The sequence below is a fragment of the Danaus plexippus genome (assembly GCF_018135715.1).
Source record: "Danaus plexippus chromosome 13 unlocalized genomic scaffold, MEX_DaPlex mxdp_15, whole genome shotgun sequence".
NCBI classification, from domain to species: Eukaryota; Metazoa; Arthropoda; class Insecta; order Lepidoptera; family Nymphalidae; genus Danaus; species Danaus plexippus.
Window position 1 is genome coordinate 5,887,312 of NW_026869849.1, and position 24,215 is coordinate 5,911,526.

A 24,215-nucleotide genomic window follows, 5' to 3' on the forward strand; every position below is an offset into this window, starting at 1 on the left:
ATTATACTTATTTTATTTCTAAAAATATGATTATTATTGATTGAAATACAAATTTTTGCAACTTTTATAGTCTGTGACAAAAAATTCTGCCCACAGAATTTATTTGACAAACAGAAAGAAAACAATCATCTCAGCAGTATAAAAGTTCTTAGTCTCTAGTCGCAACCTTGTTCATTCATAAATCCCTCTTTACATAGTTCAGTATAATATCGGCACATGACATTGGCGAAATATATAAGGAAACCCCATTAACCAAAAAGAAGAAGAACATAAAACTATGTCCTTAATTAGAGAAAATGATCAACGGTCAAACGCAAAAAAACTTTATAATTATTTCGAAGGACATGAATGTTATCTGCCTAAATACAAAATATCAAATTACGATATACCATATAATAAGTTTAGACATATCGTTTTATACTTAATAGCCATTAATATGGGAGATATAAGGGCACGGAAACTCTTCAAGTAAGACATGTCATTTTTAACCATTATTTATAAGTAAACCATATAAGTTTTAAAATTAAAATAGAACATGTTTTAAAGTATAACGTTACTAAATTTTAAGGTCGTCTGCATCATTGTGTGCTGAAAAATATCGACAGTATGAATACTTTCCTTGGTCTATACATCCCTACAGCAGACTCTGTCTATGGTTTAAAATATTCTATATGTTCATTCTAATTGTAACGACATTAGTAATAGCCCTTCTATACAGTTCAAGCGATCCCAAAGACAATGTACGTATAGTGATTAAAAGAAAAATAATTTATTTCTCTTTGATTCGAATACTATACACTAAATATCGTTATATTACATTTACACTGTGGCCTCGTACCTCGTCTTGTGCTTCGTCTCGTATCACAACTCGCACCTCGCGCGATTGCTGGTAAATGAGTGTCTGTTTACATTCTCGTATTGAGTTCAGTTGTGTTCAAGCCAGCCCGAATGGAGGATTACAGAAAAATCAGTCTAGCAGAAATAATTTTAATAGTTGTTAAATTATATCTGCTTGACTAATTTATTTAAACCATTTTAGTTAGTAGTAGGGGTTAGAAAAAATTAAACCACTCCATTTTGATTGATCTACACGGCATAATGTTGAAAACTTGAATGAAGCCGAGCGCGAATGTAAGCCCACGCTCGCGTTTGTTGCAAGGTCCTTCGTTTCATGCCCAAATTACACGAGCGCTGCGCTGCGAGGCGAGCCGCGAGCGAATTTTTAAACTCTCACCTTGTGCTTTGGCTCGTGCCTCGTTTCGCGATTCGTACGCGAGTGTAAATCTACTATTATAAATTAAAGTGGCCGTTTGATTTAAAAAAAATAACTTTATATTAAGTTTTTTTTTCCAGAGCTACTTTCGATGTATTCTTCTGTGCACAGATATAATTTACATATTTAATATATTAATTAGCCTGTTCACTGGGTACGTAGAAGGATATAGTTGCAAGACTGTAGAATTAAATTTAAAGAAGATAATGGTGCGATATTCCGGGACTTGGTTGCTTTTAGATATCATTTCTATAAGTAGCATTATACCTCATATTTTTAAATATGACCCCCTAAAACTAGGATTAATTCTTGACGCTATGAGAGTTTTACGTGTACCGAAACATTATGTCTACATTGAAGATTTTTTGGAGGTAGTTAATGCTGAGGTCAGTTCATGGTTCAGTTTCTACTAAGAGAAAATTCATTATCTTATTACTTTAATAACATTAGAAACCTTCAAAAACAGCTGACAGCAGAAATTATATCCGAAGCAACTTTTCTATTGCTCACATATTTGCTTTGGAATATTTACTTTCAATTTGCAATGGAATATATTATTGAGGGTACTTACACGCCTCCTTCTCCGCGAAATTGTTCATGGATAACAATTGGGAAACTTTGGGACAGATCTTCGACTGTCAGGTTTTTGTATGCAATGGACAGAGCTGGTAAAGTGAAATTCAAATATAGTATTATTTGTTTAATTCCTGTCTTAATATAGACATATTGCACACAATTTTCGTCTTTTAAGTTGGTATGTTAAGAGGGAACGCAAATCTGAATTTGCTGGAGGAAGATGGTTGTTTTGATATCTATTTCATGATTGCTTGGTTCATATCCAAGGTAACTGGTTTTAGATATGAAAAATAATATTTATATATGAAAGTAATTGTCGCTCACACGCTATCATCACGCTAGTAATTAGTGGATTTCCATATATCTAAATATTTTTGTATGGTTTACCAGTTTACAAATTTTATGCAAAAATATTAAAGTGACCATGTATACCATCAGGGTCTAATATTACACTGTACTTATAAGTACATAATAGCAATTTTGGGGTCGGAGTCAGCTCGATCAAATTATTTCGTCATGACCGAACAGGTGAAGATGTATTTGAACCAAAGAAAGTTTCCGCCGAGGATTAAAAAAAAGATTCTTAAGTTCTACGCCATAAGGTTCCATTCGCATTTTTTTGTGGTGAGACTGCATGTTTAACATAACACATATCATACCAACATTCATGGTATCAATATGAAAAAAGGTCCTGTAAAATGTGTTTTAAATATTTCTTTTTCTTTACATCTGTCTATAAAACAAAAGGAAGCTCGTATGATGTCTTGTCTGACTGGTCAACTTAAAGAAGACATCATCATGCACACTGGAAAACAATTGGTGCAGGATGTGGAGTTCTTGAAACAGCTGCCAAGGCCACTATTGTTACAGATCGGCACTAAGTTGCGTGTTGTCATATTTATAGCCGGCGATATAATAATTAAGATAAACACAATAGGTACGTATAAAATGTTACTGTATATGTTATTTGCTTAGCGTCATTTTAATTATTTTTTTTAATTGTAAATATATAAGTAATTATTTTTTACAAAAAAAAAGTTATCGTTTACGTTAATGTTTAAATAATAAAAATGATTTACATTTAATTACTTCATTTAAGTTGTCCAACTTTCCAAATTGTCATTATTTTTCTCCAGGGGACTGTCTTTTCTTTATCTACAAAGGTACGGTAGCCGTTTACTCGGAGTCGGGTAAGGAAGTATGTCATTTGGAGGATGGCGATTTTTTTGGTGAAATTGCATTAATAACGAAGAATAGATTGCGAACAGCATCCGTTGTAGCGGTTACGAATTGCGAACTGTTCCAACTGAACAGAGAGGACTTTGAAAGTTCTGTGTCGAGTTATTCGAGTGTTTACGAGGACTTTAAAAAAATCGCTACCACGAGGTTGGAGAAAACTACAGTTCTAGACGAACACAACAAAAGCGACATTAAAATGAAAGCTAGAAAGAGGGCGGATAGCGTTAGCTATCAATTTTAATACATTTTCATAGGACCAAGAAGATAATTTTAAGTTTAATAACTGTTACTAATATTAAAACTCATAGTGGTTTTAAATAAAACAAACATTATTTTTTTTGTAATTGTAGTTTATTTAACCAGCCACCTTGTTGAAATATAGAAAATTAAATTTATACATAAAAACAAATAATTCTAACGCACAAGCGGTAAGTGTGAATAAGACGTACAAAAACGCAAAATCGTGTATCACAACCGAACAGTTCCAATGTTAGACTATCATAAATAAAAATATCGAGGCCGGAATAATGTTTAAGCGAATATTTAACAAAAATATTACTTATTACATAACCAATAAGACATAAATTAAAATACAAAATGTATTAATAAATTAAACGCGACCTCGGTCTCACAAATAAATTCTTAAGTAGCGTTTTCGTACGTGGCACCGAATTTCAACATCACTATCCAATATATAATCTGTACAAATCTAGCTTTCCTAATTCGTATTTAAAAATATGTCTCCGTTTTGTGCCTTAGTAATTAATGGAACCTCCGCTTAAAGTAATTCAGATCGCAATGTTGAAACGATCTTATTTCCTGTGTAATAAAACCCCTTTTTGATTAACACCAAACAGAGGGATTAATTTATGTTCTGCTTTCAAAGATATAAATAAGATCGTCCTCACAATGGACCACGAAAAAGCTCAGACGAAATGGTTTTGGACACGCAATGCTATATAAAAAATATTTTTAAAAATATCTCTTCGTCTATATTCCGGTCGTAAAAATTGCATTATAAATTTATTGCTTTATAAAAACGTTTGTTCTTTTATAAAAATATATGCGGAATCGATGTTGCTCTGAACGAAATAATCTAAGCATTTAAACATTTAGACAGGCTGAATTTTTTGTTGCATGTGTTCTCATCGTTATTTTTCTATGAAAGTCCTGTCTGAAAATTAAAATGCTTCAGACACACGCGAGCTGTGAACTAGCAAAGTGGAGGAAATCTAGTGCGCGTTAAACTAGTGCAAAGCCGCGTGTCACATGTAAATTATATGGAGCTTTAAAAAATCTGATATACATCGGACATTCATCACTTAAAACGTTACGAAGATTAACAACTACGTATATTATTACACTCGATACTATATTTACACCAGTTAAAATCGACCCCACAAAAATATGACATTTGCCAGATATTTGTATCGGGGTCGTACTGATTCCGAATATAATATATATAAACTGTTATGTCGGCATTTCACTTTCAAACTTTTAAACGTTACATCAGTCTTAGTTCCATCACAATTATAAAACATCCGAGGGTTTTTAGGGTATATTCATAAGGCCGGGCGTACACTGCAGGTCGTGACACTAACAGACAAATGATAGAAGATATTAATTGTGTATATTCTGCAGCAGTGTGCATCCGGCTTATGTACCTAGGTAACGTTAGACTCCACTTCGCTAGATTCTTTCATTAACCTACTGGAATTATTCGTACTTGATGTCAATACAACATTAACGTAAATTGTAGCGTCCTTCAGTTAGTACTTCCAAGATAGCATTGATGTATGAGCCGTTAATTCTGAAAGTGAAAATATATTTGATTATTATTATTACTCTTACACCAGTCATTGTCATTCAAGCTCATATATTTTTAGATAACAAAAAAATGTAATGGTAGCACTTAAACTACTGTCATTGTTTCTGTATTATTATTAAATCTTTACTGAAGAATTAAAAAAATATATATTACAGATTTATCAATAAAATCAATTAATTTATTGAATAACTTTTTTGTCAGTGACATATATGATCAATAATACATTTATATTTTAAGTATAGGAGTCATCTTTATACATATATATATATATGTATGTTTGTATGCTACTTACCCGGACGGCCCATACATACGCTGATGCTATGAGGTCCCAACAGCCCTCTGTGTGCTGTAGAACAAAACACAAGGCCACTTCCACCAGCAACTAAATGATACTACCTCCTCAGGACTTACTTGGACTATACTGGAAAAATAATAGAGACAATGTTCATATTAATATCAATATAAGATCACTTTAACAGAGGCCGTCTTAAATATGATGGGTTCAGTCATAGAGAAATTCCAGTAAGCTTGGAAATTAACATAAGCAAACAATTAAATTTAGATTTTGTTTTGAACTCAAAATTAATATAATCATATTGCCATCTTTAAACAATCTTTAAGTTATATTACAATGATCTTTTGAATAAATGACTTTAAACTCGTTTCTGTTCTGATTTACAATTTCAATTATTAATGGAATGACTCTTAATAAGTCCTTTAGTTATAACAACTGCATAGATATCTGTTATATATATATATATATATTAAAACATATGTATTTATATAAAAGTATGTTTCTCATACTAAAATATGTCTGTATAATACTTCAGTGCTATAACTCACTTCAAATCATTGAACAGGTACCACCTCTGATCTCCTTTCTCATCCGGTATCTTAACGTAGGCAACCAAATTCCTCGGATTGTCCTCCACGCACACCACCGCGGCATGAAGACTGTAGTTCTCACACTGGTAACGGCGCTTGAAGTCGGACTTCAAGTCAGTGGTGGCGTTGGCCTGGAATTAATTAATTAGTAATTGAATCATAGCCCATTTATGATTCACGTATAAGAACTAAGATAATAAGAATTTATCAATTATATATTAATTCAAGACTCTTGTAACATCAGATTTAGAGCAATCTAAATTTAATTAAATTAAAAACCAGTTTTGAAATTAAAGTTACATATAAATTTAAATAATAAAATAATATATATATATATATATATAAGGAAATTGTGTTGGTTACACTATTTATAATTCAAGAACGGATGTTGGGATATGGTTGAAAATTGGTGAGGAGATAGCTTAGAATCAGGAGACAGACATAGGATAGTTAATTCTGTTCGGTAGAAAAAGAAAAAAAAACCTAATAAATTCCAATATCTGGTTATTTATGGCCTCTAGGGTGGAAAAGAGTTCGCCCGGTCGGTTACACATATATTAACTAATACTGAAATTAACGTGGACGTAGTCGACGGCAAAAACTATTATCAAATAAAATAGTTATTTTATGAAATAAAATGTCTATTGTGATGTACACCTTATAATATATATATATATACATATATATATATATTGTACAGTGGAGTACCTTATCTGTTATGACAACTTCACCGTCCGGTTGCAGTCTAATGTTCAGGTGATGTGGGAGTATACAGCCATTATCTTGAGCGTTGCTCTGAGGGGTCGCGGAAGGTCTGCTGACATTTATAGCATATATTTAAAATTATATTCATAACTATAAAACTATTTTTTAATATCAATATTATATTCCGATGTAATCTTTGATATTGTGGTGTATATTTATATAATTTTTAATAATAATGTTATATATATTTTGTTATAGTATATATAGTATTTTTATAATTTAAGTTTTCTTAAGTGCATCTTTAAAAAAAAAAATTCAAGTACAATTAAATTTGTATGTAAACTTCTTTGTTATGAAGCTTACTTATTGAATCTGCGTTACTTTAATAATGTTTTGGTCTGGATGTACTGCGGATTTGGGCATATGGAGAAAAGTATAGGGTCTTAAATAGTTACAGTAACAGATACCACAACCAATCGGCAGCGACATCTATAGTTTGTGTCACGTGACTACTCGTAATGAGGTAAATCATAGTTTATACCTCATTCTGATATCTAAATAACATTACCTTAAAGCTTCGTCAAAATTAGTGTAGAGTTTTTTTGAGTATAACAGCAACAAAATAAAATACATTTAACACATTCTGCCAAACATTATATTAGATCTTATTCAACATACCTCTCCGGGTGTTTAAATCTACAGCCAGGTCTTGCACAGTGTAGCCCGTACCTACAAGGCTTCCCACTGCCCCCTCTTTTAATAACTTCTGGCTAAAAACAATACTCCCATTGATGTAATAAAGGCTAATAAATTATATTCTTAATTACATATATCCAGTAGCAATTAATATGACTAATTTACCGTTGATTTTTGTCCACCTCTCGACCAGAATGCTTTTTCCTGTGCTGTCATTCCGCCACAGTTAATTGCGAGTATGGGTGGCAATCTGAAAGTGTATAAATATTTTGAATCAATACAACAAAGAAAGCTGCGTACAACAAAGTGAGTACTTTATTACTCCGCATATACTGTTTTTATCTATATTGAACAAATTCCCAACCTACAGCATTTATGAATAACGTCCTAAAAAAAGCTATAAAAATAAATGAAAATTTTTAAATTCCTTTGCGAGTCACATATTTTATTGGAACGTCAGGTGATAATGCTCGTATAAAAAAATATCATCATGAGAATTTCAACACTAACGAACCCTCACCTGAGTATCCTAGCGACCTGCGTGGTGGGTGTGAACCGCGCGCAGGTCTCACACCAGGCGGGCGTGGCGCGCCGGGAGGCAAGCGAAGCGCTCACTAGCTCTAAAAACCCCACCCCCGCGCTATACTGCAGAGCGCATGCCAATACTACTGTATCGCGTTCTTCCTAAATCATGTTTATTTATTATTTAAGGCCAGTATTTTTCTGTCGTTTTCATAGGGGCGAACGAAGGGTTTTTTTTGTTTTTTTTGGTTCTACTATCGGAATGAAATGTCCGTTTTATACTATTTATTGCATTACATGTCGACATCGAATAGTTATGCCGCAATGGAGCCTTGAAGCAAGGACGCTAGTTCTAAGAACTCGTCGTTCTTCTCCACTGCGGACAGCATTACGCCAATACTACTCATTCGCGAACCTCCTGATGATCAAAAATTACAAAATTTAAATAAAACCCTCGTTTACTGACAAACATTCTAAATAAATATATATATATATAGATTTTTACCTTTTTCACTTAACCCATAATTTATTTGAGATATCAATTTGTTTATGGCAGTAACTCAATAAACATACACTTGAATTTTTTTTGACGAATTACGTTTCCTTTCTTCAAATGAAAGCTAAGTTGTCTGTTGTTTTTAATGTGTATTTTATTTCTCTGTTTTTTTTCGTGTTAAATATTTAACCCGGCGTGCGTTACAAATCAAAATCCAGCATTTTTCTAAAGCTATGTCATTAATAATTTGAGAAGTAAGACATACATGACGATTTTTATAACAATCATTCAAGCAAAATTCGTGAAACAGCAATTCATATAATATTTTCCCACGGCTATAGCTATAAATATAATTAAAGACACACGCCGAGTCAAATAATTAAATTACCGGATAATAGTTAACCGTATCCGCGAACATTTCTTACAACCGAACACGTGCTAGCCACAGATTATAGTATCTTTAATAACGATCAGCCAGTAGAATAACCAACCTCCTTGTTGCATTTCATGCATCGGTTAATCTGTTGCCTCGCGATCGCAAACAGTTGTGATATCTCCGAGTCCTCTATCGGAGGCGGGGGTTCCTCTATGTCGGGCGTCTGTGGAGCTTCTAACAGCTCCTCACACTCCGCTTGAGGCGGACGGTTCAGAAATGCTGTAATTTTAATTTCATTTCATTTATATAGGAATGTCGATTTATACACTATATACTAGCGAAGCCCGTGTCTGTCTTCTGTCACTTATCGCTCTAACTAGTCCACCCACGGGGTTACTTCATGTATAACGTCAACTCGCACTAAGGTCTACTCTAGGTATAGCTACTGATATCACTAACTGGTGTCATTGTGCCAGTTCTCGTCGTAGTCTTTCTTCTCAGCCAACGTGGGGTCCAGGAACTGCATGTCCAACTCGAACTCGTCTATTTCTCCGTTCAACAGCTTCTGCACCGCCTTGTTGCCGGGTCTCACTAATCTTATCCTCTGCGTCAGATACGCCAGTTCCTTTTCCTTCCTCCGCGTTTCCAGTATCTCCGCGTGCATTTGATGTAAGATGAAACGGTTCCAACTCTGTCGAATTAATAATCCTATTTTTTTAATAAAACGCTTAAGCTTTGGTCTCAGTCATTTTTAAAAAATATATCTTCAAACTAACTCTATATAAAGATGAATATGTTATTTAATTCTCTCTTAAAATGCTTTAAGTCCTATTTATAACAACGAATGTGTTTCCGGTCAAGATAAACTACAGTTTTATTGTTCCCAACCACACAGCTCGTGACCTTGTAGCACCAGCGTTTGCACAACATTATTTATCCTAAGATATTTTATTCTAGTATAGGATCCAGATGATTTTGATTAGTGTTTAAATTATTTCTACATACCTGAACGAGGGTGGCGACATCTATCCTGGGCGTGGTGCGTTCAGGCAGGATGAGTCCGAGCGCCGCAGCCTCCGGCACCGTTCTGAACGCTCGGAGGAAGTTGGTAGCGCGACACGCGGCGCCCCCGGAGGAGTCCAGGGCACGGAATAGAAAACCTGACGGGCAACATTAGAAAGGTTTTATATTTAGAATCGATTGTACGATCACCATTAGTTCATGGTTGGTTGTTTTTATACTGGCCTTCGTACGTGCAAAGACGTGCACAGTATATTCTGCCAATATCGTGTATTAAAACTAGATCCTCCTCAGTAGTCTTGACGTTTAATCTTATCAATATGATAACAAAAGTTTGTAAGTGAAGGAAGAACAACTGATTTTCATATTTTATATTGGGGACAGTATTAACCTGGCACCGGGCAGCCTGAGAGTATTATCTTTGAAGTAAAATCCCAATAAAAATGTAGATAGAGAAGTTAATAAACAGAAACTGATAAATAAAGCATACAAGGGGAAAATAATGATTGATGTCACCACCGCTTTCTTTTACCCATACTAAACTCAGATCATTATAAATATTTTTTACATACAATATTCAATGTATATCTATATATACACATATATAGCAATGGACACTTATGAATTAACGTAAATGGAATAACATGTGTAATACAAAATGATTTTACATATTTTTAAAAATCGAATAATATAACAGATTAGATTCATGTCACGACTTTTTAAACATCATTTATGCGAAACAACATTACTTGCGCCGTCTACGAATGAACACTTAATTTAACAAATAATAAAATTGATACTTACTCATGTTAAAAATGTTTTATTAAAATATTTGGAACATTTATATCTCACCTAATTCGCAGCTGAGACAGAACTCCTTGGCGCAAGTGTGAGCCAATAATGTGGCTTTTAACGGCGGTATGTAATATAAAACCTGAAATAAATTAAATTAAAAAAAAAAGAATACATATAGAAAAAAAGTCTTATACAGGGTGTGCCTTAAATATATACTGGATATAAATGTACCTGTAACATTGGATTGCAATATGAATTGGGCACAGTGCTCTGTATGCCCGGCAGACCAGTTTCGTTAATATTTTCTTGTTCGCAATTTTCTCCATTTCGATCGAAACGTAACTCCGTCTGAAAAAAAATAAACCACATAAAGTCCGACAGTTTGATTATTACGAGCCCACCAAGAACAAATTTGTACGCGGTAGAAGTAGGAGAGAGAGGTATAAACGCCAAATCTCTCTACAACCTGCTAAAAGACTTAGGCCTGCCAAGAACTAACATCAGTTCATTCTTGGAACGTGCGTCGAAGGCAGCGCTAGCAGGTTCGTTTCATATTTGGTTAGGTAGAGAGAGGAGCTTGGACAGTGGAGGTGAGCGTTTAACGCGCGTTAGATAGAGGCCCCTTAAACCTACACCTGGGTTGCAAGTCCCAGGCACTGTTGAAGCTCCTCTCCCTGTAACGCGATGGACCCGTACCCGCACGGTGGATCCATGGAATGCGGAGTTTTCGTCTCTTGAACAAAAATTTTATATTTTTATATACCTTCAAATAATATCTGGGTATTGGTTGCTGCGGGTTACGACGATCTACTCCTGGATTTTCGATGTCTTGCAAATCTTCTTCTATGTATGGCATCTATAAAATATATTTTACTTGGTAAATTTGGGTGATAAAAGTTTTTTAGAAACGCATTATAAATGTATTAATATGTAATGTAATTAATTTAAATGACCTGATTACGTCTGTGCGTCCTTGGATTAGGCGCGTAACCTATCGGACCCTGCATCTTCATTGTTCGTAATACTTCTTGATCAATAGGCTTAGGCTTTCTGAAATTAGGTAATCAGTTACATGATACTAAATTTTTTACTATTACTCATTTTTTATTAAACCATTCGAATAAAAAAATGAATAAATTCTTCTGATAGAAAATATTCTACAAGACTATTTTTGCATGTTTGTTTGCACGAATGTTATTCAAAGTACGGCTTGTATTTGCTATATGAATTTTAAAGTATTGTTGTATATTTTATAATATAATTTTATAATATTGTTTTATAGTATTATATATGGCTTGAGCTACTTTAATTATTTTTTTCTATATATATATTCAGCTGTTCTTTTAAATTAAAAAAAGTTTAAGTAAAAATTTCGAAATATCATTCAAACTCAACCTGTATACGTTCGTGAAGAATTCGGGTGGCAGTTCATTGAACCATTTGGAGCCGGAGGCGAGCGGCGGCAGCGGAACTGACGAGTACGAGAAAGAGTTGTCTTCAAAACTGGCGTACGGCAGGTTGGGAGGAGGGTCAGCGAACTCGGTGGCTCTGCCAAAGAAATATAACCATAGTAATTTATTTTTCTTAAAAAAAAAACATCCTTATCATCAATAATTAATCAAAAAATGATATTTAATCAGTAAACAAGTTCTAAGATGCTGTTATATTTTTTCATATAATATACAGAATCATTTTCACAAGTCAGCATTTCTACTATCATACTAATCTCTCCTATACAATGCTCTTTGATGATTTTATTTATATTTACCTATTTATAGCATGTATACTAAACATATAGGAGCTTATTAAATTAATATAGATACCATATAACTGACCTGGAAAAGTTATTGAAGACGGGTTCGTTATTGTGTTGAGGAGAGAAAAGATGCAAACGACCGGCCTGATCTCCAAACACCATAGCCTGACTCGTGGAAGACACATCCATCACACTGCACAAGGAGTTCTGAGTGTCAACCTGAAGATAATAACATAATATAATTTACTGAAGATGTGACTGTGTGGAATAAATACATGAACATGTATGTTGACTCCATAATGCATACAATATTATAAAATAACTCCTTACAGACACTACTTGTGAGAGTAAAGAAAAGCGTGTAATATACTGTAGTATTCAATGAAACTACATTAAATTCGTCATGTATGTATTGTGCTAAGTAGCAAACTGACTGACAGAGACCAATACAAATAAACTAATCTACCTACATTACACTTGACATCATATTATTATTTTAACAATACCGAGCAAGTATAACTAATACATATACAGACAGCATAGCTATCGGCAAGATGCTTAAATTTTTCAAATAACTGGATTTAAACATTCCTAATGTTATTCATGACTGCATCTGCCGATTCAAATTTAATATGGAACATGGAATGCTTCATTATGCTCATAATACATATTGTCATAAATATTGCTTAGTACTATTAATATGTTAAACACCTCATTTATTTACAAATAACGATAGAAATAATATTACCTGGAAAACTGACTGGTATTCAGATTCATGCGTTTCATTGACATGTAACAATGTGACATTCCCATCACCGGCCAAAGCTACAGCTCTGCCGGACACTGACGGCACAAAGTGTAATAACAATGGTGGTGACATCGTCGGGATTGACCACACTGTGTTCCCCTTCATGTGACGCACATCCCAAACTACAACATATGGGTCCGCTACAGCCACCGCACCACTGAAATTAAATATATCAACTAAACATTCAAATAACTATTTGGCTACATTCACAACAACATATTATAGCATTAAGTGTGAGACTAACTTAATTTTTATCTTTGAGAAAGATACAACTGAAGTAATTACTTCATAATGAAAATAACATATAATGTCAGTAAAATGAACAAAACATTTATATTGATCTTAGACTCATATTTAGCTCAATCAACAAACACAGAAACAATTTTACATAATATTAGGATATATAATATATATAACTTTATATAACTTTTATAGTTATTTGCAATAAAGCATCAGATACTGTCTTAACTAAAATTTAAAATATTCAATATTGACTAATATATAAGAAAATATACTAACGACTGAGTGAATCCACAAGTCACAAGTAAATCTCCTTGCATGTCCAAATCTGATAGACAGGCGGTGTGGGCCATGAAGCTATGTTCAGCTATACCAGGACATCGTATATCACGAAGGGAGACCATGCCATTAGCACTCCCACAGGCTATAAGAGACCCGCCCCCACTTCGTATAACAGCGCAACCTTCTTCTGGAACATTCTGTAATCATTATCATGTATCTACTCACCTGACAGCAAAACTCGGACATTCATTGACTATGGATCTTTATACTAAAGTTAGGAAGGATTCTATCTTATATTTATATTCTTAATTGATTTTCTTATGATCTTGATTACAGTGAAAAACCTCAAAATATTCTTATATTGAAAATACTTTGTTTTTAATTATTTTTAATACACATTTTAAGTGTTTCTTCATCTACAATAGTCCATGAAATAGTTATTACATGATTGTGTTTGTCTAGATCCTTATATAATAGCAAGAATAAAAATACTACATAAATTATGTTTTGATCACTATAAATATTATAGCACGGTTGAGATAATCTTTAATGTAAAATTTATTTGGAAAACATATTGTACAGGTTGCTTTTCGACATCTCAATATTTCAACGGCTGAAAATCCAAAGTCTGCTCATGTCAATGAATTTGTCATTTTTTTATTTAATTATTGGTAATATTAATGTATATGATTAACTTACAATCACAGTCTCCATCATCTTAACAAGATCAAAATCGAGGAGTTTATCTTGATGTCCCCCCATAAGTACCTTAGACTCATTCACTTGCAGAAGACACTGCATGTCAACCATATTCGGAGATCTGCAATCATTAAAAAAAAAATTATAATCCGTATATAAAGAACCAATGTAGAAATTACACATTAGCCAAATAAAAGGTATAGTTAAGTAACAATTACTTATCATATCATAATACTTATCATTTTTATCCTATGTGTGCATATAATCTCATAATTAGTTTAAACATAACATCATTATAATAATTTTTTACTTCCTAGTTTGACTTCATACTTACTTATGAGTAAATTTTGGTATTCCTCTGCGTATTTGATGACGTAGAATAGATTTTGTAAGCAAGTAGATGCCTTTGTCAACGGTCAGTATATCTCGTATTTCTTCAGTCGCATGAACTTGGAAGGAAGTATACTTTTGCATAGTTGGCCCATAATATGATGTTACATGGCCCTAAAGTTTAATACATTAACATTATATACATAACACATACATAACATTATATATATATATATTCATTTTACTTACACCTTGGTTTCCCATCCATATCAACTCCTCATACTTATCAAAGACAGCAGCTGATACACCGAATCTATCTCCACCGTCAACAAGCACATTGCTACGCAACTCATATTCTGCCTCTTGACTTTGCAAGACATATGGTTGGGAATAATCTGGTTGATAATGATCTATAAGAAGAAAAATTATATTACAAGAAATCTTTCTAATTCATATTATAAGTAAACAAACATGCAAATAAATTATTTCATATCATACACAATCGAGAATTGTATATAACTTCATAACTTATTATTTTCATAAAGCATTGAATGTAAATTCAAGTTTATTAAAGAATAAATAAGCCGTATAAATATATATGAACATATTCTTTGGGAATAGTACTTTGATATTAATCAAAGGGATAATATATAAAGGACTAGAAATAAATTTTATCAAATTAATACATTTTCTCTTAATTGCTATATATAAAAATGAGACCTAAGACTTTTACGAGTATTCATTTAAATGAAACTAATATTTTTCAGATTACTATGCATATTTAATAAAATTTATACATAATATATAAAACAGACATTCATATTTATTCTGAAAGTTTACATGTGTACAGGTTGCTGCAAAGTAATTGAAACTTCATTGGTATGTAGTTTTTAAAATAATAAAATATCATAGTAATTTGAAAAATATTACTTTCATTTAATATAAAAATGCTTAGAGAACATGTAATATTCTTATATTGCAGTTCTTTATAATATAACCATATAATTATTAATAAATTTTATGTTGCAAGCTCGTATATATTAAAAAAAATTTAAAACTCATATATATAACAAACTACAAAGATCATTTATATTAATTATTAAAATCTTATGCAGACTTTATTTACACTACAGAAAATACTTTTCTAATGAGATACAAACACAAGAATTAAATTAATTCAAACAATACACATTAATTGAATTTGCCATATAAGTTCATATATTAATAATATTCTTCTATAAAAAATATTTTAAATAAAATGGTTAAAGTTGGAATTTTAATCAAGGTCCATTTATTAAAAATAATAGCACAATTCAAATTTTTTACATTGACCCAAGTAAATTACCATCACAAGGTTGTTAACCCCTGACAGTTCAACAGGTCCTCCTCACTGAAATGTCTTTAGCGAAGAAAAAACATTATAAACACTACACATTCAATTAAGTGATTATTTTTTATATTATTTTTGTAAACGTATGCAGTCCAGTAAACATTCATGAAATCAGCAACTTACAAATGAAAATAAAAATATTATAGTGCATAAATAAAGGACTTGTAATTAATCTTTCATAGATGTTACACTCACATCTACCCAAAAAAAACTACGGTCATGAACCTAAATTATTGGCATCGTTGCCTTTTTTTGTTTTCTTAGGATTTTTTACTTACCATTCATAAGATGTTCGGAAGAAACGTTACCATCCGAATAGTGAAACGCCATTGTTACTCCATAAAGGAATAATGATGACTTAAGTCTTAAGGCTTATATTATGGGGAAGGCATATTAATATTCTTAAACATGAATTTAATTGTAGGCCGCATTCATGTTCCTACTTAGCCGTTTACTTGACAGATCGATATTGATCGAGGGCAAAACACAGACAAAAATTAATAGGTCAGTCCACAGATAATAATTTCAGAAGTAATTTGACAGTATAACCAATTGTTGCGCTTCTGTTCTTGGGTACAATAAAAACAAAAATAATATAATTTATAACTATTTATTATAAATAAATGCTCTTTCAGACTTAGTTACACTGGTATCGATTAAGAACTTTCATGGTTTGAAAATATGAAAAAAATATATATCTGTTAGGATTTTTGTTGAATCTGATGTGTTGAATCTGATCTGATGTGTGTGATAAAAATAATGAAGTAAAAAAAGACATGATCAAACCTAAATTATACATTTTATTATACACATAAGTATACATTTTAGATAAAGCAGATATCATAAACATCATTCAGAACAAATGTTACTATTTGTTATATAAATATTAATAAACTAATAAATATTTTTAACTAACAGTAGTAGGTAAAAAATGCTGATAATAGCTCTTTGTGAATTCTGTCATCAAATCTGGAGTAGCTTCTGGTAAGGTCGTAATAAGCTTGGCTGGATTACCAGAATACCTTGCAAAGGAAGGCACTATAGTCTCCGCTGGTAGAACAGAATTATCTTCAATCATGCAACAGTCTTTTAACACACATCTTCTACCCTGAAAATACAATACTAATTTGTAAATAATATTTAAACTTTAGTTTTAAGTAAACTCTAAGCTTAAAATAAATGTTCTTTTAAAGTCATAATTATTGTGTGGCACTTATAAACTAGTTAAGGACTTACTATGACAACATTTTTCCCTATATAAACATAAGATCCCACAACAGCTGCATTTACCACAGTATTTTCACCAATAAAAACATGGTCACCCATTTGTAGAGGGAAGAACGCCACACTGAAAAACATTATATATCATAACAAATTATAACATACAGGAACCTTTTATATATTGAAATAATATTACAATGTCGGCATGAATAACAACAATCTTACCCTTTACTAAATTTCTTGAATGGTGGTCGGATCACAGATCCCTTGCTTATTATACAGAACCTACCGGTCTTAACATTAGCTAAGTCACCTCTTATAATTGCCTCACTTTGAACTATAACTTTACCATGCAAAACAATATTCTGAGAGCCGCATAAAACAGTCTGTCGGCTCACTTTATTACCAGATGCCTGGAAATAATATATTACTGTTATTTTAATACATTCATTTCATATATATGTGAATGAATATTAATTAATGTATAAATCTAAATTTAAATAATAGAAAAATTAAATAAATAAATTACAAGTACACAACAATTTAATATTAAACTGTATTGTTATATTCATCCCTTCATTTAAATAAATCTATAAAATAAGACAAAGTCCTAAAATAACTAAAATTTAAAAAATGCTTAGATTTACTTGCCGTTTCAACATATTCAGATTTGTTGTAATAAGTATCTTGAAGTTCCATTATGACTGTAATATGCGTTTTTACCGCAGTTAATTTAAATTATTTTAATTTTCATATAATGTTTTGAGTTTAAATAACAAAGTAGAAGTTAAATTTCAAGAAGAGCCAAATTTTTTATGATGACTAACAAATAAGATCATTTACACGGGACAACAATAAAAATTATAAACTTGACAGTTCACAGCTATCAAATAAAGTGACATTGACAGAAATCGCTCTACGTTTTACCTTGGTCGTGATTGACTTAGACAATAAACACTTCAAATATAAATAAAAAAAACATTTAACTTTTAAATTCATTAAAGTAGATTATTATAAAAACCAAAAGTATTTAGTTGTCAACTGATCGTAAATATGTTTTACATATATCAATGATCTATAATGTGTATAAAGCCTTAGAAGCAAACTATCCAAAATATTAAGAATAAAAAAATAATGTAAAGTGCATTGAATATTAATGTTTACTATTTCTTATTAAAATTTAACTTATCTTTATGAATTTTTTTACCGAATCAAAATTTTTAAATTATAATATTTTAAACACAAATTCTATTTGAATATATCTGAACCGCGGTACTTATATATATATATAAGGAATATACATAATTTTTTTTTGTGAAAATTAATGATTTCATTTGATTTATGCTGCTTCGAGATTCATTTTAATCTAATCATAATGATGGAATCAATTACTAGTTTCATTTATTACAAAAGTTACAAAATAGTTTGATTGGTCTTTGGTACCAATTACCGATTATCACATTATCTTTTCATCGATCAGTGGTATAAAACAAACAGTAAAATAAAACCATTGGTTGAAACACAACCTGAATAAACAAGTAAATAACGTAATCTTGCGAATTGATACTTGATAGAAAAATTCTGATTTTAAAATTTATTGTCCCTATGGGTTTTATTATTACAATAGCGGAATTTGGTTTAGTGGGTATCCGGAAAAGACTGCTTTGAACTTTTTGTAGGAAATTATTTATTTATTTAAAAAGTATAATGAAGTATAATAGTTCGTGTGTCACCTTATAAAATAGCTATTGTTAAAGCTTAGGTAGGTACATGTTATTTATGAAACAATACAATTAAGGTTCTCAGTCTGTGCTGATTCGTATGGAATGAAAAGGCTTAACAGTAAAAGAGCTCGTTACATTTAGGTCAAAGACAAAGTTTCAGTTGAATGTTGACAAAGCCAAATGGAACCTAGGTTGAAAACTGACGGTTAATTACAATGAGAACTTTTGAAACTTGTTAGGGAAGAGTACAATACTTTCGGTATAATATATTTGATAATATCTAATAAATGAATTATACTTTATTTGATATTCAATAAAAAAAAAAAAATAAACAAAATAATTTTTATAGTACAAACTTTACAAATTTTAGTATATAAAATGAAATACAGAGGAAAACATTCCAAATTTACTTCACATTTAAAAAAAAAATACAAATGCAAATCCTATTTACTTACAAAGTTATTATTATCTGGATAAAAGAAAATATTAATGTCAAACCATAAAAATCCAAACATCTAATATTACATTCGGATACTTTACTTATTTGTATCAGAACTTCTAAATTTTATTTATATTTGTAATACAGTAAATACAATTTTATTTAAACACTACAAAATATTTTTTAAAATGTTACACATAAAAATCTCTTTGGTGTTTTTTGTCTGTTCTGGCATAATAGCATCACCTTTGCTATATAAGTTTTTGGCGCCAATTTAAGACACTATTAAGCATACTTCCAATTTTGCAACAATAATTTGTCGTACATTACGATATAACACATTGATATTATTTGAAATTTTAAGATAAGTTTCGTTAATATGGATAGATATATTATACGAGAACCAAGAGCTGGTGTAGGTGAGACGATATTATTCTATTTTTTATAGTAAATTTTTGTAGGTGGTAGAGCCTAGCTGTAGTCATGTAACTAAGATCGAACCTGGGCTGGCTCGACCGGGGAAGTACCACCCTCTCACAGAAGATCGGCGTGAAGTAGCCTTCAATGGCTGCGGTTCTTCTGCGTTGAGTGAAAGAGCTAGTTGCCCTTTCCTTATTCCCACCTATTCCTGACATTCCCTTATTCCCACCTTTCCCTATTTCTAAAAAACCAAGGTTGTCCATGGGTGACGGACATGGCTACTGCCCACCAAGTAGGCCGTCTGCTCATTTGCCACCTTTAACATAAAATAAAAATATAAATACGTAAGTATTTGAACAGAACGGGATCATAATAATTTTGATTTCACAGATTATCCCGAAGGAAATCAAATGACATCGTTTTCAACAACTAATGCCGAAAGTAATTTCGGATAGTAAGTAGAAAGCAGATCACATCTCTTACTCTCTAATATCTCAAGGGGAATTAAGATTTTGAAATTTTCGTTTCAATATTTTTAAGTAGTACCTAGTAGTATCATATAGTCGTTTATAGGTACTTATGTAATCTTAACGTGGAAAAACTACTGAGTTATACTAATAGACTGCAAAATATATCCAATACGTTTTCATAATTATTTTTGTTATTAAAATATTGTAAGTCTATTTGCAACACCAATATTTCATGACTGTAAACGTCTAAGACGTGCATACTATTATGTATAGTTTCTATTATATATTTTAATAAAAGTAAGCTATGTGTATTGTTGGCTTCATCATGTTCTAAACATCTCTGTGATTCCAGTCCGCAGAGCATGTATCATACGTACGCACCAGAGAGTCAAGGATACATGACTCATATAACTCATGGATCCGTCGTAACTCCCGCACAGACATTTGGATCGAATGTAATATATTGTTATTGTATGTCAAATATTATTGAATTACAAAAAATATTAATATATGTTTATAGTTTTATCAGAACCAAGGTCATATAGTATCTGGCATCGACCCTCGTTACTTGGCCGCGTACTCAGACACTAACGGGTCGTTCATAGCCACAGGTGAACTTTTTACATTAAAACGCGTGATAAAGACACGTTAATGTATAATGTTAATAATTTGAACCGCCTTCAGGACAGCGGGAATGCCCGTCGACTAGTTTTGACTTGTTCGGAAATTATCAGAATCGTAACTTCATCGGACCGGAGAGAGGCGACTATAAACATTACCCACAGAGGACACACGTTGGTCTGAAATATGAAATTCCTCTTTAATTTATATGACATTTATAAACATTCAATAAGAACCAGTGACTCCTAGTATACAGTATACAACACAGATCCTTCATTATGAACTGTTCCCTCCCAGTCATACCGAAATAAATACAATATCTCTTTCATTTTCATCAAACACACGCATAAATTCAACCTCTTAATCTATAACCTCAGTAATATTTCACAGCAACATTACCCGAGACAATCGCACGTCCGCACATTATTGACAAACAAAGAACATTCCAGCAACATTCCACTAAAGGTTTGTGACGTGTTTTTTATATTATTCGTGTGTTCTCTGATTTTATTTCATTTTAATTCAGTTCTTTGTTTGAATTTAATTCTATCGAATGCTATTACAATAGTCAATAGAATACGGTATTAAGAACATTTTGATTGGGCATTTAGGACAATGGCCTTTAGAATAAATATTTGATGATGATGTACTAAACTCATTTCATGTGAGAGTACATTAATTAAGGCTTGGATTCACTGAACTTAAAACGACAAAAACCTGTATGCATAATATTCAAAGAATTGTGGTTAATTCAAACAATAATATGTTTATTTAACGATGGCAGCTAATGAAATTAAATTGAACAGAAATGAAAGTCTTCTAGAAAGCATCAAAATCGTGTCCATGACTTTAAATTTTAAGAAATCATAAACATCAAGATTTTTGTTTGATATATATTTATTATCAGACGTCTTTGTATTATTATTATTATCGCAAAAATAATTCTGTATCTAGTATACCTAATTTCATTATCTCCATCTATTACACGTTTTCTATATAAAGTCACTTGGATCAGCTGAAATGTCGCTCAGATCGAGTTACAAGAGTTTCACCGACGTTGATTTGATTGTATTAAGATGTTGAGAGCCTCTTACTTAAGGTCACTTAGTTTACTTAGTAGCGGATTTAACTCGATCTATATTTTTGACCAAATGATCTTAAAAGCTATTAAAAAGAAATAAATGAAAAATGATAAAAAAAATTATAAAAGCATAATAAAAAAGTATTCTTATTGATGTGGATGGATGGTAAAAATAGATTTTTTTTATTTAGTTGATTTAAAACCGATCGAAGTTGATTTATTGAAGAAAGAAGAAAAAATTCACGTTAAAACTCGAGTTGAGAAGATACAGGTGAGATGTGTTGTGGTTAGAAATTTGCTTGTACCTAACTTTAGTCTACAATCCAGTAGTACTCAATAACTGAGGCAAATATAACATTACAAAGATGGTGAATAAAACTGATTACATTAAGATGATTGTCGTTTAGTTCGTGGCTTGATTGCGTGTAAAGAAATGCAGACCTCAGTTGTACCTCTCTAGTAAACGAGTAATAAAGCATTTGGAATATTCAAAATTATATTAAATATTTGTATTTTATATCATATTAAATGTTAATAATTATGGTTGTATTATAAACAGAGTTCTTTATAACCGCTACTTGTAAATTGGACAGTCATTAAAGATCAGTTGAAGTTTTTTCTAGAAATAAGGTAATTTATTTCACAGGAGATACATAAAGTAGGTACGAGGGTTCTCTGCGGAACCATTGAGAAGATTCTGAAATGGAACAGATCTTTACAAGACATCGGAGTTATGGTGTTATATGAGCTAGTTGGTAATGAAGTTATAGTGTAGCTATAATAATAAGACTATGGGTCTCTGGAACATTCTAGAGTTTTGTTTTGAGTGCAGAACTTTGATTATAAACTCTCTTTAACATTCTATCCAATTTAATGTTTCCATGTAAAGGTAAATGCGTTAGTGTAAGTCCAGGGGATCGAAGCGCCCAGAACTTGGTGGTGAGAGACGAAAGCGGTCCCGCGATGCAGGTGGTGTATTACGAAATCGACTTGTTACTGCCAGATTTGTCGCTGCCTTGTACTGTTAGGTATACGATTAACGTGGTTTTACGTGTTTCTAATAATTTCTTGACTTAATACATTACATTAAAATGTAGCCTGTCCTCTGTCTTGCTTTTAACTAGTTCTGTTTAAAGTAATCATATCATGGAAGTTACGCAATATGAGTAAATCGAATAAACTGAATTAATTTTAGTATATTCCGTCGTGTTGCTGTAGTGTTCTGTTCATGGTGAGTTATGTATGTAGGGTTGTCGGGCGCATGTTATCTGGCTCCAGCAGGATGCAGGGCTTCAGTGTTCGTGTCGCCAGGGCGGATGACGTCACAGCTCTGTCACGTCGCACCGCCGTCGCCATGAACCAGGTGGAAGAGTTGATCAAAAAGTATGGAGGAAGTACTTAATATATTAAATTTATGAAATATACTTATATAGTATAGCTCTAAACCACTGGGTTGTGTTAGAGCTACTTAGAATTGTCGTAAAACTTTTTTCAAATAAACTAATAAGTAATATGTATTGATTTTATATTTCTCACATATTTTTTCGTTCAGCTCCAACGATTCCGACTTTATTTTACGTAACATATGTTAACTTGCGATAAATTAAATTCATTACACTTCAACTGTGTAATATTGAATCTATAGTAAAATCCGTCTGATACAATAGATGACCGATTATTATGATGAGTACATTAATTTGTGGTTTCTATGTAAATTTATTACAATATGTTTATATTATGATAGTTTAATTCCTTTGAGTCAAAACATTTCTTTCATCATCGACTTTTTCTCTGGATTTATTTTTTTGTTTACAAGAGTTAGCTATCTCTAATCTAGCTAGAGTCTTAACTATCTCTAATATTATTAATTAAACATATGGAATTATTTGTTTGAAACCCTTAATCTGAAGCAGTATTCTGGTGTGGTTTCTATGGAAATGTGATCCTTTTTTCGTCGCCAGTCACCATCCGCTTCAAAAATGGGTCGAGTTCGTTCCGTTTCAGCAGCATATCGCAAGAGTTGATTCGGATCAGGAGGCTTTTTTTGCGTGAAATCATGCGGAACCCAAACTTCAAGCTATTTTTGTATCCAGCCTTCTGCAGATGCTTTAAAATGGTTTGGTGATTAACGCCCATCTCCTGGGCTATGTCACGAGATGCCACATGGCGGACTAACTCGATGTTTTTCATGATTTGATCGTTGCTCTCCATGGTGTTGTTTTCACCGGTTCTGAAGAGTCGAAATCATGCCTCCGCGGTTCGAAGTGATAGAGTACCATCCCTCAAAACACCAATAATGTCACGGAACGTTTCTCTAGCGGAT

General features: G+C 32.0%; 4 protein-coding genes and 1 long non-coding RNA gene across 6 annotated transcripts; 3 read left to right on the forward strand and 2 right to left on the reverse strand.

Moving 5' to 3' along the window:
• Positions 1–3,432, forward strand: LOC116770424 (potassium voltage-gated channel unc-103-like). Its single transcript, XM_032661890.2, has 8 exons — positions 1–468; positions 569–740; positions 1,354–1,659; positions 1,740–1,941; positions 2,025–2,116; positions 2,288–2,473; positions 2,597–2,786; positions 2,986–3,432. Exons 1-8 carry the CDS (start codon positions 278–280, stop codon positions 3,327–3,329), a joined length of 1,683 nt encoding a protein of 560 aa, XP_032517781.2. The 5' UTR covers positions 1–277; the 3' UTR covers positions 3,330–3,432.
• On the reverse strand, positions 3,418–16,393 carry LOC116770098 (PAN2-PAN3 deadenylation complex catalytic subunit PAN2). Of its 2 annotated transcripts, none has more exons than XM_061527640.1 (22): positions 16,195–16,393; positions 14,776–14,936; positions 14,531–14,700; positions 14,197–14,317; positions 13,495–13,694; positions 12,916–13,132; positions 12,247–12,386; positions 11,807–11,959; positions 11,365–11,461; positions 11,175–11,267; positions 10,643–10,759; positions 10,469–10,550; positions 9,602–9,756; positions 9,056–9,287; positions 8,712–8,875; positions 7,723–7,886; positions 7,368–7,452; positions 7,185–7,276; positions 6,510–6,615; positions 5,760–5,932; positions 5,209–5,337; positions 3,418–4,898 (listed from the first exon to the last, which is right to left on the reverse strand). In XM_061527640.1, exons 1-21 carry the CDS (start codon positions 16,244–16,246, stop codon positions 5,235–5,237), a joined length of 2,877 nt encoding a protein of 958 aa, XP_061383624.1. In that variant the 5' UTR covers positions 16,247–16,393; the 3' UTR covers positions 3,418–4,898; positions 5,209–5,234. The 2 variants fall into 2 exon arrangements, with proteins under 2 accessions (XP_061383624.1, XP_061383623.1); XM_061527639.1 differs by having other exon boundaries at positions 6,510–6,618.
• A 303-nt stretch (positions 16,394–16,696) lies between these two features.
• On the reverse strand, positions 16,697–18,004 carry LOC116770137 (dynactin subunit 5). Its single transcript, XM_032661489.2, has 4 exons — positions 17,789–18,004; positions 17,363–17,550; positions 17,153–17,264; positions 16,697–17,024 (listed from the first exon to the last, which is right to left on the reverse strand). Exons 1-4 carry the CDS (start codon positions 17,834–17,836, stop codon positions 16,824–16,826), a joined length of 549 nt encoding a protein of 182 aa, XP_032517380.1. The 5' UTR covers positions 17,837–18,004; the 3' UTR covers positions 16,697–16,823.
• Positions 18,005–19,569: 1,565 nt separating this feature from the next.
• Positions 19,570–21,078, forward strand: LOC116770266 (uncharacterized). Its single transcript, XR_009753654.1, has 3 exons — positions 19,570–19,719; positions 20,111–20,174; positions 20,543–21,078. It is a non-coding gene; the product is annotated as an uncharacterized LOC116770266 (long non-coding RNA).
• Positions 21,079–22,388: 1,310 nt separating this feature from the next.
• LOC116770101 (uncharacterized) lies at positions 22,389–23,375 on the forward strand. The gene is made up of 3 exons (XM_032661454.2): positions 22,389–22,647; positions 22,782–22,920; positions 23,141–23,375. Exons 1-3 carry the CDS (start codon positions 22,626–22,628, stop codon positions 23,292–23,294), a joined length of 315 nt encoding a protein of 104 aa, XP_032517345.2. The 5' UTR covers positions 22,389–22,625; the 3' UTR covers positions 23,295–23,375.
• Positions 23,376–24,215: the final 840 nt, after the last annotated feature.